The following is a 16776-nucleotide window of genomic DNA, read 5'->3' as shown; positions in this document are numbered from 1 at the left end:
AAGCCAGTTAAGCCTTTAACAAAGCTAAGACCACTTGAGATGGTTCATTCTGTACAGACTGGTGGAGGCCGATACATGCAGACAGACCAGTGAAGGACACAGATGCTTTCCCCCAACAGATCTTAAGCAGAGGTTTACTTTGACTGTCTACTTTCAGCCTCTCTGGACACATCCTTCTCTGTACAGCCAGGGCACTCAGTGATTAAAAAAATACACCTAGTCTAGGAGGAAAACTATACATATTTAGTAATATTTCCCTTTTAAGGCACTCACCCCCAAGATAGACATAGGTGTGCAGTAGGCCAAGAACTGCTGGGTTGCCTGATGTAGTAAAATGGTTTCCCTCAGCCCCCCACAAACTGCAGGAGTGTGTGCAACATCAGTCTACATGGGTGAGGGCACTGTTAATACCGCTCATCCCTGCCATCCCTGAGCAAAGCTGCTCTCTGGCTCTTGGCTATGACTGCCACATGCCAGGGAAGAGAATAGCAGGACCATGGCCAGGTGTTGGGCTCATGGTGGATCACAGTGCTGCACGACGATGCTTATGTGGCGAGTCCCATCCCCACCTCCCCATTGGCCCTATATGCCTTCCAGATCTGGGCCAAGGCCAAGCACTAGGGAAGCTGCCAAGGTCCCACCTGGCTGCAGGGCTACAGGCAGCTCACCCAGGTACCTGTGCACCACTGGACCCCAGGCTGTGGACCCCCCAGTTGAGAACTGCTATTTTAGATGACCAAGTAGTAAAAGGTGCACTCAGGAATGATAGAACCATAGGTAAGCGAAATGAAATCTTTGCATCATATTTTACTGCAGAAGATATTGGGGGAATTCCCACACCAGTGCAGTTCTTCCTAGCAGACAGGGCTCAGGAATTGGATCACATTGAAGTGACAGAAGAATAAGTGGTAAAAATAATCCATATTTTTTAAACACTAATAAGTCAATTGGACTGGATGGCATTCACCTGAGAGTTCTGAAGGAACTCAAATTTGAAATTGCAGAACTGTTGGCAATATTGCGTTTACTTGAATCCAAGATGACGATTTTTTTCTACAATCAACATGGGGGGACCTTGCCTTATATTTGAGTACTGGGCAGGTGATAGCTCAGCACCAGCTTCAGTCCAGAACCAGGACCAAAGCCAAAGCTGAACTGCCATCTGCCCTGGACCAGGGCAGTTTTTGCTGCAGAGGATGGGGCTTGTGGCAAGGAAAATGTGGAAGAAACTGCATGATGAGAATAAGAGGTATACGGAGAAGACCCATGGTGTATGGCCTGGGGGGGAAGTACAGGGGGAAACCACATGGCCTGCTCCCCCACCTCCACCCCCTAAACATCTGTTGTTTCGCTTTGCTGTTTACCTTCAGCTCTAGCCCCTCTTCCCCTGACCTGGCCAGGCCTGGAGTTGCTGCCACTGCTTCTGCTTGGCCAGGCTGGGCTAGAGCCACCACTGTTGTTTACTCTGGAACTGGAACCAGAGCTGGAGCCACCACAGAAGGTTGGGGGTGGGGGGGGAGGGTTGGGGGATGGATGCCAGTGGTGGGGAGGAGCAGGCAGCAAGCATCCAAGTGGGGACAGGTAATAGGAGGTAGGCATAGGCAAAGAGGGGCACACAGCAGCTGGGGGGGGGGTATGTAGCAGAGGAAGCAGGCACTGGAAGGTGGGTACAGGCATGAATGGGGGAGGGGGCAGGGGCAAGCAGCATTGACGGGGGGGGCAGCAAGTCAGGGAAGGCAAGGGATGGGGGTCTGACCTTGCGACCCTCATTGCTGCTTTCCCCACCACTGCAGTGAGTTGACTGACATTTAGACAAGCCTCCAATAAACAGATTCTATAAATGGAAAATTTTAACTAGTGTACAGAATCTAATTATTCAGGAGTTGTCCTAAATACAGTGTCACCTTGGATTTAGGTAAATATGGTAGGGTCATACATGGATTTCTGCTGGGTATGATTTTGTTCATCATCAATAACCTGGAATTAATGTTTGTCCCTAAATGTCCCAGGGTTTTCATAAAGAAATGACTCCAGCCACAGGTGTGGAAAAGAGATTAAAAAGGCTAGAAGTCTTCCGTTTGGAAAGGAAATAGCTGAGGTAGAGGTCTATGAAATCACAAAGGCTGCGGACAAAGCGAGTAGAGAACTGTTATTCATCAAGTCCCAGAATACTACAACTATAGGACAGAAATTAGCAGGAGATAGGTTTAAAGCTAACAAAAAGTTGGGTTTTTTTTGTTTTTTTACACAGGACATAGTTAACTTGTGGAACTCATTGCCAAAGAAAATTGTAGCGATAGATCACAAAGCACGGTTTAAAGAGAGACTAGACAAATTCAAAGACAAATCCATTACCACTTATTAAATAGAACAGTCAAGGATACATCTCTAAATCCAGGCTATCTGGTGGCCCCTGAGCTGCTTGTGGTCCCCAAGGGATTATATTGCAGCCCCTGGGCTCCTGGTCTAGGCACTGCTCTATTTGTTGATCTCTAGCTGCTGCCCCTGGAATCTCTAGGTCCCCTTCTCTTCTCCCTCCTGGAAGCAGGGTGGGATTTGTAGGATATAGAGCAGCCTGGAGCTGAGGGAAGTTGTGGCTGGGGAGTCAGAGGGACCTTGCTAGTTGAAAACCCCTGTGATAGATGAGTTTAGCCAGAACCAGAAGGAGGTTGACCAAGATGTGCTAGGACTTGGTGGGGCCATGGATGGGGAGTGTGTAAAATAAATAAATAAATAAATAAATAAATAAATAATAATAATAATAATAATAAAGTCTAGGGAGAACTGGAGCCAGAACCTCAGCAAATGGTTCTTAAGGAGGTGGTGGAGGGGCTGTAGCCTGGGGCACTCCAGGTAGGTGTGTGCCAGGGTCTTCATCTGTTTTAGGAAGAGGCAGGTGTCAAAGGTGTTCATGAATTGCACAAGATGCATGCCCATGGAGCTGGCTCTCTATAGGAGCTGCTAACTGAGGTTGGCTCATGGGATCAGGGTGCAATACAGACTAGCCCACCAGGGATCCTTACCCTCACTGAGTGTCCCAACCCTTGGTGTCTGGGTAGGATGCAAGGATGGAATTGGGGAGCATGCAGAGCAAAAAAGTGTGTACAGCTGGCATTGATGGGATGTTGAAAGCAGATCAGGCTGCTGAGGTGGGGTGGTGGGGAGTGACACAGGGCCTGCTGAGGCAGGAGTCCCACCAGCTCCAGAGGGTGAGAGATACCAATGGGCAGGGACTGTTCTCGCACAAGACCTCTTGGGTGTAGGCAAGGGCAGTATCTAGCACAGTGGCCTTGACCTGGAACAACTAGCAGGGTGCACACAGTATCAGTAGCTCCATAAGCCAGACCAGCACAGAAGGATCTGCCCACCCCTGACTGGCAAAGTTCAGATGGTCCTCTACATGGGCGATATTGGACAGGACCATCCTCTGGCACACCAAGGGTACCTCTGTTGCAGGCACTACCAGATGAAGGTTTTTCAGCAGAAGCTCAGCTTGGGGGCTGCTCTGGGCCACTATATATAGGGATCTGGAGGCACAGACAATGGAGAGGTCCTGGTAGAACTATGGCAGCTCATTAAGGCCTCATATGTAAATAATTACTGGGAACTTAATACCTCCCTGTTGAATCATTATCAATTTGAAGCATTCATTTTAGAGAAGATAAAAAAATGCTCTGGAACTTACACTACTGCCTCCTTGCCTTCAATATTATGGGAAACTACAAAAGCTTTCTTGTGAAGGTATATAATAGCCTATGATTCTGCCAAGAAGAAAAAAAAAAATGGGATACATAAATACTTACTTTTTCTTATCCAAGTCTTTAGATGAGGATTACATCACCTAACTTCTGCCTCAGACTACATATTCTTACCAATATAAGATATGAATTGAATAAACTGCTGTTCCAGAAGGCAGAGTATGCTTCATATGGATTACACCAAGGTAACTAGGAATTGTGAGAACACGTGGGAAGATGAAAAGCATATAGACTAAGGCGAAGATCAGCAACATAAGGTCAGCTGGATCTGGTTTGTAGAACCATAAGGCTTTGATTCTGCCCACATTTGAGCTGGGGCTGGGCAGTGAGAAGGTATACTAGGGCTGGGCAGCTGGAAACTGCACCCACATTGCTGCCACTTTTCCCCACCTGCTTGGTGCAGCATGGGTGCTGCTCCCTGGTTAGAAACTGCACTCACAACCCAACCAGGTCGCTGGGAGAAGTAGCATTAGCCGTCTGGCCCCAGGATGGGTGGCAAACAAACCCCCTTTGCTGCTGACATACTGTTGAAGCCACCCAGGCTGTGCCTGACTGGAGCTGGACAGTTCTGGCCTGAGGCTTGAAAAGCTTGTGGCCCCTGGAGTGAGTAGATTCATAGATGTTAGGGGCTGGAAGGGACCTCACAAGATTACCAGGTCCAGCCCCGCTGCACTTGGGCAGGAAAGACCACTGAGGTCAGATGACCTCAAAGTGCATATCATTTTTTTTTTTTTTTTAAAAGATCTCCAGGGTAGGTGATTGTACCACCTCTGGGAGGAGTCTGTCCCAGACCCTAGGTACTTGAATCATAAAGAAGTTTCTCCTTATGTCCAATCCAAAGTGATCTTCAAGCAGTTTGTGTCCATTGTTTCTGGTCTTCCCCTGGGGTGCTTTGGTGAACAGCTGCTCCCCCAGGCCCTGATTTATGCCCTTTATTTATAGGCTGCCACCAAGTCCCCTCTAAATCTTCTTTTCTCCAGGCAGTCTCATGTCTTTCAGCCTCTCCTCGTATGACCTGCTCTCTAGACCTCTAATCATGCACGTGGCAACCAGAATAAAATCTCAGCCATGAGGCTCTGGGGAATATGCATATGATACAGAGACAAATCAACTGACAGTTTAGTAACTTGCACTCCAGTTTGTATGCTGAAAATTGGAATGACGTTAGAGAGGAAACAGATATTTTCCTGCATTTTATAGCCATAAAACAAATTTTAGAGATGGAGAAGTAAATTTTGGAGGCTCTTCAGCATTAGATAAAATAACTTTGGTCATAAAGGACATGAAAAAATAATAAATCTCCCAGCAGTGACAGATTTCCTGTGAAGTATTATTAAAAAAATGTAAAGATATATGGTTAGCTCAATACTGTATTTTCTCCCATACATCCCAAAATCAACCCCCCAAAGTAGGGTGCATGTATTCATCAAGAAAGCTGTTTTCTTTGCTGGAAAAGTAGTGAATACACGTGGAAACACCTTACATGCCATGCAGCTGCCAAAATGTCAGAATTCTGTGTTAACCCTCTCATAGCTGTAGTTATTGCCTGAGCACTGCAGTTTGTACCTTGAAAGCACTATGTGAGCTGCTGGTAATAATACTGATACAGCTGCTGATGCGGAGACACTTTATTAATATACAGTATTACAGTAACAAATTAAGTCTTACTACTGCCCTTGCAAAAATCTGGAGCTTGACCTTGTGTGATATCCCAGAAGACAGTCTGGGAGAGAAAGCAGGCAGCAGGCACCTCCTGCTACACCAGGAAGGTGTACGCAAGGTACACTACCACCCACTTTACACAGAGCTATGTAATTCTGTAATTTCTGTAATTTGTGCAATTCCTAAAGCAGGCAAGGATTCCATGAATGGTTCTAACTACCCTTCAGGTAGTTGAAGACTGCTATCAAATCCCCCCATAGTCTTCTTTTCTCTAGACTAAATGGGTATTTATAGACATGCGGGGGCGGGGGGGGAGGGAGAAGCACACTTGAATTAGCACACCTTTGAGGGCCACACTAAATAGAGTGCCAAGAGCATTATGTTTATTAGTATCCCCATGGTGAAAAATGGTGGTAGGGCATTTTAAACTAAAACTTGTGTTTTAGTTCAAAGTGCCCCACTGCCACTTATCAGTGCAGAGACACTAATACACATGATGCTCTGGGCACTTTATTAAACGTGGCTCTCAGAGCTGTACTAATTCAAGTGCTGCCCCACCCTTCCACCCCACCCCTGGAGCCTGTCTATAAAACACCCAGTTTGTCTGGAAAAGAGAAGACTGAGGAGAGCTTTGATAGCAGTGCAGCCTTCAACCACCTGAAGGGTAGTTCCAAAGAGGATGGAGTTAGACTGTTCTCAGTGGTGGCACATGACGCATAAACATGACACTGGAGTCTGCTGGTAATTACCACACTCCAGCAGACTTGATTAATTAATTCTGGTCTGACACGCATGTCAGATCAGCCTCCCTGCATGTATAGGAGCCCAGTAAGCCCAGTTCCCTCAGTCTCTCCTAAGTCAGGTTCCCCTAACCATTTTCATTGCTTTCATTGCTTTCCAATTGGACTCTCTCCAACTGTCTACAACCTTCCTGTAGTGGGGGACCCAAAACTGGACCCAGTCCTCCAGATGTAGCCTCACCAGCACTGAATAGAATGGAATAATTACTTCCCTTGATTTGCTGCTGGCAAAGCTCCTAATAATGCAGCCCAGTATGCCATTAACCTATTTGGCAACAAGGATATACTGTTGGCTCATAGTCAGCTTATTGTCTACTGTAACCCCCAGGTCCTTCTCTGCAGAGCTGCAGCTTAGCCAGTTGGTCCCCAGACTGTACCAGTGCATGGGACTGTTCCATCTTAAATGCAGGAGTTTGCACTTATCCTTATTGAACCTCATGAGATTTATTTTGTTCCAAACCTCCAAATTTGTTGAGGTCTCTCTAAATCCTAGCCCTACCCTCCAGCCTATCTATCACTCCCCCCAGCTTGATGCCATTTGCAAACATTCAGAGGGTGCCCTCCATTCCATCTTTCAGGTCACTGATGAAGATATTGAATGAAACCAGCCTTAGGACTGACTCCTGGGACATGCCGGGCACTAGATGTTGAGCCACTGATTGACCTTTGAGCCCAATGATCCAATCAGTTTCCTGTGCACCTTATCGTCCATGCATTGAACTTAGACTGCCTCACCTTGTTTTCAAGAACATTGTGGGAGACAGTATCAAAAGCCTTGCTAAAATCAAGGTACATCACATCCACTGGTCTCCCTGCATCCAGAGAGCCAGTCATGTCATAGATTTCATAGACATCAGGGCTGGAAGGGACCTCGGGAGATCATCGAGTCCAGCCCCACGCCCAAAGGGCAGGAAGTCAGCTGGGGTCATAGGATCCCAGCAAGATAAGCATCCAATTTACTCCTGAAGGTGTTCAATGTAGGTGCTTGAACCACCTCTGCTGGCAGACTGTTCCAGACCATAGAAGGCAATCAGGTTGGTCAGGCATAACCTGCCCTTGGGGAATTCATGCCAACTGTTCCTAATCAAGTTCTTCTCCAAGTGCTTAGAAATGGATTCCTTGAGGACCTGCTCCATGATATTTCCAGGAACTAAGGTGAGGCTGACCAGTCTGTAGTTCTCTGGATCCGCCTTCTTCCCTTTCTTCAAGATAGGCACTACATTTTCCAATCATCCAGGACCTCTCCCAATTGCAGCAAGTTTTCAAGACAATGGCCAGAGGCTCTGCAACCACATCTCCCAGCACCCTCAGGTGCATTGCATCTGGCCCCATGGTCATGTACATAACCACTTTTTTAAATAGTACCTAACCTGTACTTTCAGCACTGTCAGTTTTTCACCTCTTCCCCAAACTGTGCTGCCAGATGCAGTAATCTGGGAGCTGACCTTGTCTTTGAAGGCTGAAGTAAAAAAGGCATCGAGTACTTCAGCCTTTTCTGCATCATCTGTCACTAAGTTGCCTCCTTCCATTCAGTACAGAACCCACACTTTCCCTGATCATCATCTTGTTGCTGACATACTTGTCAAAACCCTTCTTGTTACCCTTCACGTCCCTTGATAGTTTCAACTCCAAATGTACTTTAGTCTTCTTGATTTCATCCCTACATGCCCAAACAATACTTTTATACTCCTCTCTGGTTGTTTGTCCAAGTTTCTACTTCTTGTAAGTTTCTTTTTGTATTTTAGCTTACTGAAGAGTTCCCTGCTAAGCTAAGCTGGTCTTCTGTCATACCTGCTATTTTTCTGTGCATTAGAATGGTTCATTCCTGTGACCTCAAGTAAGGTTTCTTTAAAATACAAGCAGCTCTCCAGGACTTCTGCTTTTCTGAAGTTCAGAGTCCTTACTCTGCTGCTCTTCTTCCTTCTTTTCCTCAGGATCCTGAACTCAACCATCTCACAGTCACTGCTGCCCAAGTTGCCATCCACTTCTACATTCCCCACCAACTCTTCCTTGTTTGCAAGCAGTAGGTCAAGAGCAGCACTATTTGCTTTAGGTGGCTTCTCCAGCATGTACACCAGGAAGTTGTTCCTAACACTTTCTAAAACCTTCCTGGATTGTCTGTGCACTGCTGTACTGCCCTCCCAGAAGGTGTCAGGGTGACTGAAGTCCTCCATGAGAAACATGGGCTGTGATCAGGAAACTTCTGTTAGCTGTTTGTAAAAAGCCTCATCCACCTCATCCTTCTGCTTTGGTGGTCAACAGTACGCACCCACCACAATGTCACCCTTGTTGCTCTCCCCTCTGACTCTAAGCCAGAGACTTTCAATAAGCCTATCTCCAATTTCATACTGTACCTCTGAGCAATCATACAAGTCTTTTACATAAACAGCAACAACTCTTCTTCTCCCCTACCTGTCCTTCCTGAACAGTTTGTACATATCCATGACAGCACTCTAGTCATGTGAGCTATCCCACCAAGTCTGTTACAAAAATAAGGTTGGAAGGGACTCAACAGATCATCTAGTCCAGGGGTTGTCAACCAGGGGTATACGTATGCCTAGGGGTACTTGAGAAGCCCCCAGGGGGTATGTAGCAGTGGCATGGAGAAGCAGGGGGCACTTCCAGTTGTGCTGCTTGTGCTTCCAGTTTTGCCACTGTGCCCAGGGTACCCCTCCCTGCTTGTCAACCAGCCAGAAAACTCCCTGTTTCTAGACCAGCTGCTGGGGGTACACCAACAGGGGATTGAATCTGCAATCTTGATGTAATTAGACCACACTCTAACCAGCTAAGCTGAACAGGCACTATGTACATGTTCATTTGTATTGCTCCAAAATAGTGCAAGTAAGAGAGGCAACCAAGGAAGAGGTTTAATATCAAATGCTTGAAAGACCCTGCTAAAAGCGATCATTTCCAGCAACATCTTAGTGAGAAACTCTCCAGCCTCCCTGATGATCTTGACACCACTAAACCTGGAAAACCCTCAAGAAAGGCATCTGTGTGGCATGTGGCAAATCTCTAGTCTTCTCCACAAAGAAACATCAGGGCTGGTTTGATAAGAATGATAAGGAAATTCAAGCTTGCAGTGATGAAAAAAAAACAGCCTTCAAAACTTGGCAGAATGACATCAACTCCAAACAGAAGCAAGACACTTACCATCACATTAAAGCAGAGGCCACCTGGAACAGAACTCGCGAGTGAAAGAACAAGTGATGGGAGCATAAAGAAAAAGAGATCCAAAAGTTTCCTGACAGCTATGATATGCATAGTTTCTTCGGTGAGACCAAGGGCATCTATGGGCCAAGCACCCAAGAAGCCATCCCTTTGAAATCTGAGGATGGAATAAGTCTTCAACGACAACTCCACCATCAATGTACAGTGGAAAGAACAATTTTCAACAGCTTCTGATCCAAGACTTGAATGTTGAAGATAGTACCATAAAAGCCATTCCACAACACCACATTAAGGACCACCTTGTAGACCCACCAACCTCTCAAGAGGTCTTGAAAGCCATTGGGCAGATGAACAACAACAAAGCATTCCTGATGCAATACCAGCTGAAATTTATAAGTATGGTAGGAAAAAAAAAAAAAGCTCTTACCAACTACTTGCTGTTATTCTGAGAATCTGGAAACAAACAGATTACCAGTAACTTGAGAGATGCCAGAATTTTAATCATATTTAAGAAAGGTAATAAATCAGATTGCAGCAATTAATACAGCATTGCACTCCTTTCCATATCTGGGAAGATCCTGACCTGCATTCTCCTCAACAGACTCATTCCCCTTGCCAAGGAGATTCTATCCGAGTCCCAAAGTGGTTTCAGACTGTCAGAGGTATAGCAAACAGGATCTTTGTTGCTAGACAGCTGCAGGAGAAGTGCCATGAGCAACAAAGACCTTTACATGGTTTTCATTGACCTAAAGCCTTTGATTCAACAGCCTTATGGAAAATCCTGATGAGATCTGGATGGCCGCCAAAATTTGTTACTATCATCAGACTTCTTCATGACAACATGACAGCAAGCATCCTAAGCAATGACTAGGAAATGGGCCCCTTCAACTATTTTAACATCCAACCCCCCCTGCTCAAGGCAGGACCATCCCCAACTAGATTATCCAAGTCAAAGCTTGTCTAGCCAGGTCTTGAAAACCTCCAAGGATGAAGATTCCACAACCTCTGGGTAACCGGTTTCAGTGTTTTATTATCTTCCTAGCGAGAAAATTCTTCCCAATATCTAACCTAAACTTCCCTTACTACAACCTGAGATGACAACCTTGCTCTGTCATCTGCCACCAGTCTAGTTCCATCATCAAATCTATCTGTTTATCCCTTCCCGATCATCTTTGGCAATACCTGTATATTCTAATCTCACAAGCTCCCAACTTTCATGCCTCTGCCTCCTTTGCCTGCTACATCATTGCCCTTGCTAAATTTTTCTAGTTCTTTGCATTTCTGCTAGTTCTTTATCATAATGTCAGGTTCCTTCCCAGGTTGATTTCCTACTTTGTTCCTTTTCAATTTTTCCAAAATGCTACAAGAAAACAAGCCCAATTAACCAAGCCCTTTTCCCTCCTTATCACATACACAAACACTCTTAACCCCACTTTTGGCAGGAAATCACACTCTGCTTCAAATACTTTTATGCACTCTCTTAGCTTCTGTACATTAGTGCCTTGCTTTGGCCCTTATTTAGTTCCTGCCCAGCTCACTGCTCTCATCATGCCATTTGCCTTGCTGATGTCACAAGGCTTCAAAAACTCCCTTGGTTTCTCCATCTCTTATTTTCATCTCTGATCACTAGACCTACTTAACTCGGGAAATCCAGGATTTCCCGCAAAATCTGCAACATCAACAAAAAAACTTAATAGAAATAAAATGCCGTGTCCCCAGTGGGAGCCAGTAGTTCTTGCTGCTGGGAGGGGAAGTGCTGGCTGGTGGGACAGCAGGAAGGGCAGCAGACAAGATGACAGCAGCCCCCTTTCCCTCTTCCCCTGGGGAATCTATGTGCTGAAGGGCAAGGATGCACAAAGGACAGCCAGCAGTCAAGACAGTGGCCACCCCCTCCCCTGCTCCTAGGTCTCTCCGATCAGTACTAAGAGATGGGTTGCCACAAAATGACTGCAGAATTGGAACTTTACATTACGATCAACCTGCAAAAATTGGTATGTCCTCCTGTAATCTGGGTAGACCCCTACCGATAGCTGCTTTTAGATCTACTGCCCAGGCAGGTGAAAAAAAAAACTTAAACAGCAAAGTGGAAGAAGTGAAAAGCAGCGACTGATTTTTATGCTCTGAGACCATGAAGAAGAAACTGGGAAGTGTCCAGGTTGCCCCACCTATCAGTTTTGTAAGACTCAGGATTAGGCTATTAGGTGGTAGCAAAGGAATTCACCCAGGCTAGCAATATTTCCAGCTTTGCTCTTGGAAGCATGTAAAACAGGAATTTATAGAAATCTTATTTTACTATTTGCAATTAGAATTTAGGCTTCATTTTGATGCATAATATATATATATTTTTTACTATACTTCATAACCCAGAAAGATAGGATGGAAACCCATCTGTGGATTACAGACAAGTGGAATTATTGATTTATACTGGGATTACATTGCAAATCTAAATTTCTGTAGCCTAGTTACAACATTTCCAACAGGACAGATTAGCCTGAAACTTAAGGGACTTTCCCATTCAAGAGCTGGGTTCAACAACTAAATACAAACTGGCCAACTAGTATATAGAAACGCAAACTTTTTAAGCATCACAGTAATATTATTCCTTCTCTTTTCCTCCACCCTTCCCATTTCTTGTTGATGCTGTTTATATTCTGCTTCTAAAGGACTCTGGTCTAATGGTGGAGCAGGTCTACCCAGTTTAGCAATCAGATATACCATCTATCCCTCACAACAAACAGAACTAACTTTGATTATTACTCACATAGAGCAATGAAAGCCAGTGTGCATGAATGGACATGTATTTATACACAACATCCTCTGCAGCCTGTTTGAAGACAGTCAGCTGAGTACCTACGTACATTTCAAGAACAAATAATCTAAGATGATTTTTAAAATGCTACAGCTCTCATGTCCAGTAAGTGCTAACACAGTAAATGCTTACCACAATGCAAGGTCTGTGGCCTACAAATTAAAGGTCAAGACTATGAGTTCCATACTGATTTTAGTACAGGACTCATTTCCCAGCTTACTTGCTGGGTCACCTTGAAAATGTCACCTATCTATGGATCTGTTTCTTCATTTGTGAATCAGGAAAAGTGACAACCATCCTGCCCTGTGCTATGTGCATTAATGTTTGAAAGTGTCCTCATATCCTGGGATAAAAGGGCTACAGAAGAACAAAGGAGAGGTATTCTATTGACTGAGTTAATCAGTACTTACCTGCATTGCCTCCCAGCCCCACTGTCTGTATTTGGGATCATGTGTGAATCTCCACATATACCAATAGGTTTCAATCACTTCTGGTCTCAGAATGTAATACTTTTCATTCTGCCGCACTGCCACTGCCTCCACACCACCATCAAATTTGAATGCTTCAGGACCTAGTTTTAATGCTACAGATAAAAAAGAAAAAGAAAACTTTATTCCTTTCAAAGACTTGGGGGAGTGGGGCACAGAATGCAACCGGTACAACAGGTAATGCAAGTACAATTGGATTTAGCTTCTCTTTGAACAGTCTTATAAATATTTTTATTATTGAAGATTATCATATTCCTAATGAATAATGTATACAGTTCCTGTGCTAAAGCTACTCACCTCAACAGGTATATGGTAAACCTTCTTGGAAACTAATAAAACACCTTCCAATATAGGGTAACATTAAAATGATGCAGATTATGGGTTTTTTTGTACCACAGTGAAAAAGGAAAATGGTCAAGAGAAATTTCAACATCCCATTTGAAGAGGAAGACAGGGAAAGGGCCTTAGAACATGAATTAGAAGGCAGCATCCCAGATGATGATACTTTATCTAGACTCCCTTGATGTATGGCAATGGTGGTGGTTAAGCCACTGTAGGGGAGGTACATGACAATTTCAGCCTGCTTCCAAGGGTTTCAAGTATGCGACAAGAACTCTGCCAGGTTTGAAAAATGCGCTATACTGTTGCAGTTTTTTTTTTTTTTTCACTAAAAGGAGATTATAATGGCATCCTGCCAAGATTTAAAGGACTGAATTTGTACAAAATGGTGTTGTCTATTGAAGCACTGTCTTTAATATGAATATGTTACTATAGGTTTCTGGGTACCATCCTGTACCATCATCAAATGGTAGTAGGCAACAGCATAGAACTCAGTCAAGTGTGGCCCGTAGACAGTACTCTGTAATCCAGTGGGTTCCCAAGAATTAGCACAAATATTTTACTATTTCTAAAATAATACAAGTCAGCAGCCTTTCCTGCAACTGTGGCTGCATCAGATTTAATGTTTTGCCAAAGTGTTCATAAAGTGCTGAATGCTGCATATTTGAGCTCAGGCAGGAAAAGGCACATCACAGTCATAAGTTTCCCATGGGTTGTGGGGTAGAAATGGCCTTATACTATGATAGTCCATAGTCACCAGGGCAATGGAGTCCTGATCCCAACCAAAGCATTACAGTCCCATAGCATGGGAACCACTGAAGAACTCCTAACACCCCAGGATATCCAGGAGATCGTAGTTCTAAACTTGAATAGAAAAACATGATATCCTCACCCAGCATGACACCTGGCAAGGAATGTTTCATCAAGAAATACCCATTTTTTTTTATTTTAAACTCATCCATTGCTGTTCATTTTGTTCCCACTTTAATAAAATGCTGTGCACAGTTTTTACTATAACATGAGAAGATTTGAAACCAAGATCTACACCTCCAACAATGTTGCCTCCACCTCCACCCCTGTCAAAGAAACTGGATTTCTGATGCCTGCATTCTGATTATATACTGCTGCTAACAACTCCCATACATTTGACAGCACACTCTTCATTATATCTTTGAGTACCCCAAGATCCCTGATACACATTATACTTAAGATGTGATTAACCAGCTCTGTACTAAAATTTAGTAATAGCCGATACAAAATCAGATACAAAATTTGACATAAAAAAAAAAAAAAAACTTTGCATAGGCTCAAAAAGCCCTTTAATCAGTTATGAATGAGTGTCAAATGAGTACATAAACTAGTGAACAAAACCATGTACTTCTGGAGGAAGCAGTAACCTGGGGTTTCATAGTTCAGATCTAAGAAGGGTTCTGATCAATTTTTAATGCTTCTCTGGCAAGGTGAATACTAGCCCAGTTACCTCCCCGATGAAAGTGGGTAGGGGCACTTCAACCCCAGCCTCCACACACCAGTGGGTATTTATGAGTTGGGGAGAGAATGAGAAGGGCCAGGCATGCATGGAGAGGCACCTAAGCCCTGCAGGGGTGCAAGACCCTGGAGGTCCCAGAGGGGGGCAGTAGTGATACAGGGACCTGCTCAGAGTAGGGTGCAATGAGAGGCATCTGAAGGACTGAGCATGTGGGGTACAGAACAGGGCTGCTGAGGGCAGCCTGAAGGGCTGGTACCAGGGGTGTACTGAGTAGAGCTACAAGGGTGGTTTGAAGGGCAGTACATGGGCCAACCCCACGAGTTAGAACAGGAGCAAGTTGCCTGGTGAAGGGTAGGGACAGAATCAGCTCAGTGTTCAGCACAAGTTGATGCCACAGAGTAGGGGAGCATGAGTGAACCAAAGGTGCTGCGTGTGCTGTGCCAGAGAGTTAGCAGGCAAGCCTGATGGCCAAGAGGTCACTCAAGGGAGCAGGGCAGGTCATATGTGGTCCAGTGAGGGGCAGTGTGGAAGAGGCCCCTGTGAGAGGGGGGCAGAGTGAGTGTGAATGTGGAAGAAGCCCAACAATGGGCTGAATCTGGCTGGAAGTCAGGAAGCAATAATAATATTCTGGATGCCATTTGCAAGCCATGGGCCATGGTATAGGGAATGTACAGAGCAGTGATAGCACCCCCTGGCATTGGGTAGTGAATGGGCGGCCTCATGCTTAATATATCATGATAACATTCAAATTGTGACAGGCAAGTCAGGACAAACTGCCCTAGGCAGGTGCATGGGATAACTTGTGACCTAGCCCCTGGGAAGGCCCCCTGTCACAGTGATCCTGGAGCTTTTCCTCTGTATGTGGCACTGATACTCTGCCAATGAAATACCATGTCCAATTCTGGTCTGTGCATCCCTAATGTCTTCTGGATGACCTCTAAGCAATGGATGATTCAGTTTAATGACCATTCAGGGTCTTGAGAAGATGCAGTTCTACCAGATACCAGTGACTTCTCTGGAGCTGAACTTGTAGATGGGTAAGACCCATTACATAACCAGGAAGAGGATCTGAGGAATTGGTTCATACATTTTGCAGAAATCAGTTAGTCATATCTTAAATTGTAACCTGGCCACACATTAATGCAATACATGGCGTCATAAAACAAGGAACAAGCTACAAAGTTATTCCACAAAAGAAAAGTGTAACCTTTTTGTTTCTCTCTACCAGCTTTGTGGCTGGTTCTTGTGTCATTAATTGAATGCGTGGCCAGGTTCACTCTCATGGCTGGGAGCCTCATCAGCCAATCTGGGCTCCCAGTCAGAGGGGCACACTACGCACATACTATATATGATGCTGCAACCCTGCAGCTGGGAACCCAGATCAGCTGATGGGGTTCCCGGCCATGGAAGTGCAGCTCATGTTCCCCCTGCACTGGCAATAAAGCATGATGGGATCTGATGTGCGATCCCACAATCACACCTCCTGGCACGCACATGAGGCATGGCAGGAAGCATGACTGCATGGATTGTGCATCAGATACCATCATACTTTTACCTGTATATCTTCCAGGGGTCTTACTCATGGCCTGCCTCTAATTTTAATGGACATCCCAAGAAATTCTATCACAACTCCGCAGAAGGACACATGTCCTGTTGGTATCTGGTTCCCCATGGTAACACTAGTGGTTCTAAAGACTCCCTCTTGTTTAGGCATGGACTTCATTGTGGCCCACAGCACAATCCCAGTGGCCCACCATAATTAAGAACAAAAGTGCCATACTGGGTCAGCCCAATGGTCCCTCTAGCCTAGTATCCTATCTCTGACAAGTGGCAGAAATGAATATTATAGAAGAAAAGCACAGAACTGGATACCTCTAGAGTGATCTATCCCCTGGATTCAATACCCTCCCTGGCATCCTCCATTATTTGGGTTAGAGATACCAGAGGAAACATCTCCAACCATTCTGTCCAATAACCATTAATAGATTTACCACCCATTAATTTATCTGGTCCCTTCTTGAACTTGACTGTGTTATCTGCCTCCACCACCTCATGTGGTAATGAATTCCACAAGTTAACAACATATTGTACAAGTTAATTCTCTACTAAACTGTTTTATTAAATGAAAAAAAGGGATTTGAAAAGACAGACATTGAGTCCTGTGTTCTTGCAACAAGTTGATTAATAAATCTGTGCATATACCTCAATGCAGTCCAATTTCCTCCTAAAAAACATGCTGAGGGCTTATGTCCAGTCAAAT

At 44.7% G+C, this 16776-nt stretch overlaps 1 protein-coding gene across 1 annotated transcript in view; it reads right to left on the bottom strand.

Annotated features, from left to right (window-relative positions):
* The window catches only part of MAN1A2 (mannosidase alpha class 1A member 2), a 179282-nt gene that overhangs the window by 15425 nt on the left and 147081 nt on the right, over positions 1 to 16776 (bottom strand). Inside the window, exon 11 of the mRNA XM_090053566.1 lies at positions 12611 to 12783. Within this exon, the coding sequence (XP_089909692.1) occupies positions 12611 to 12783 (173 nt within the window). The remainder of the gene's footprint in view (positions 1 to 12610; positions 12784 to 16776) is intronic.

This window comes from Crocodylus siamensis, chromosome 1, assembly GCF_052110815.1.
Source record: "Crocodylus siamensis isolate JL-2025a chromosome 1, ASM5211081v1, whole genome shotgun sequence".
In the NCBI taxonomy this organism is placed as follows: Eukaryota; Metazoa; Chordata; order Crocodylia; family Crocodylidae; genus Crocodylus; species Crocodylus siamensis.
Note: the sequence above shows the minus strand (reverse complement) of the source record. Positions and strands in the feature narration are given on the sequence as shown.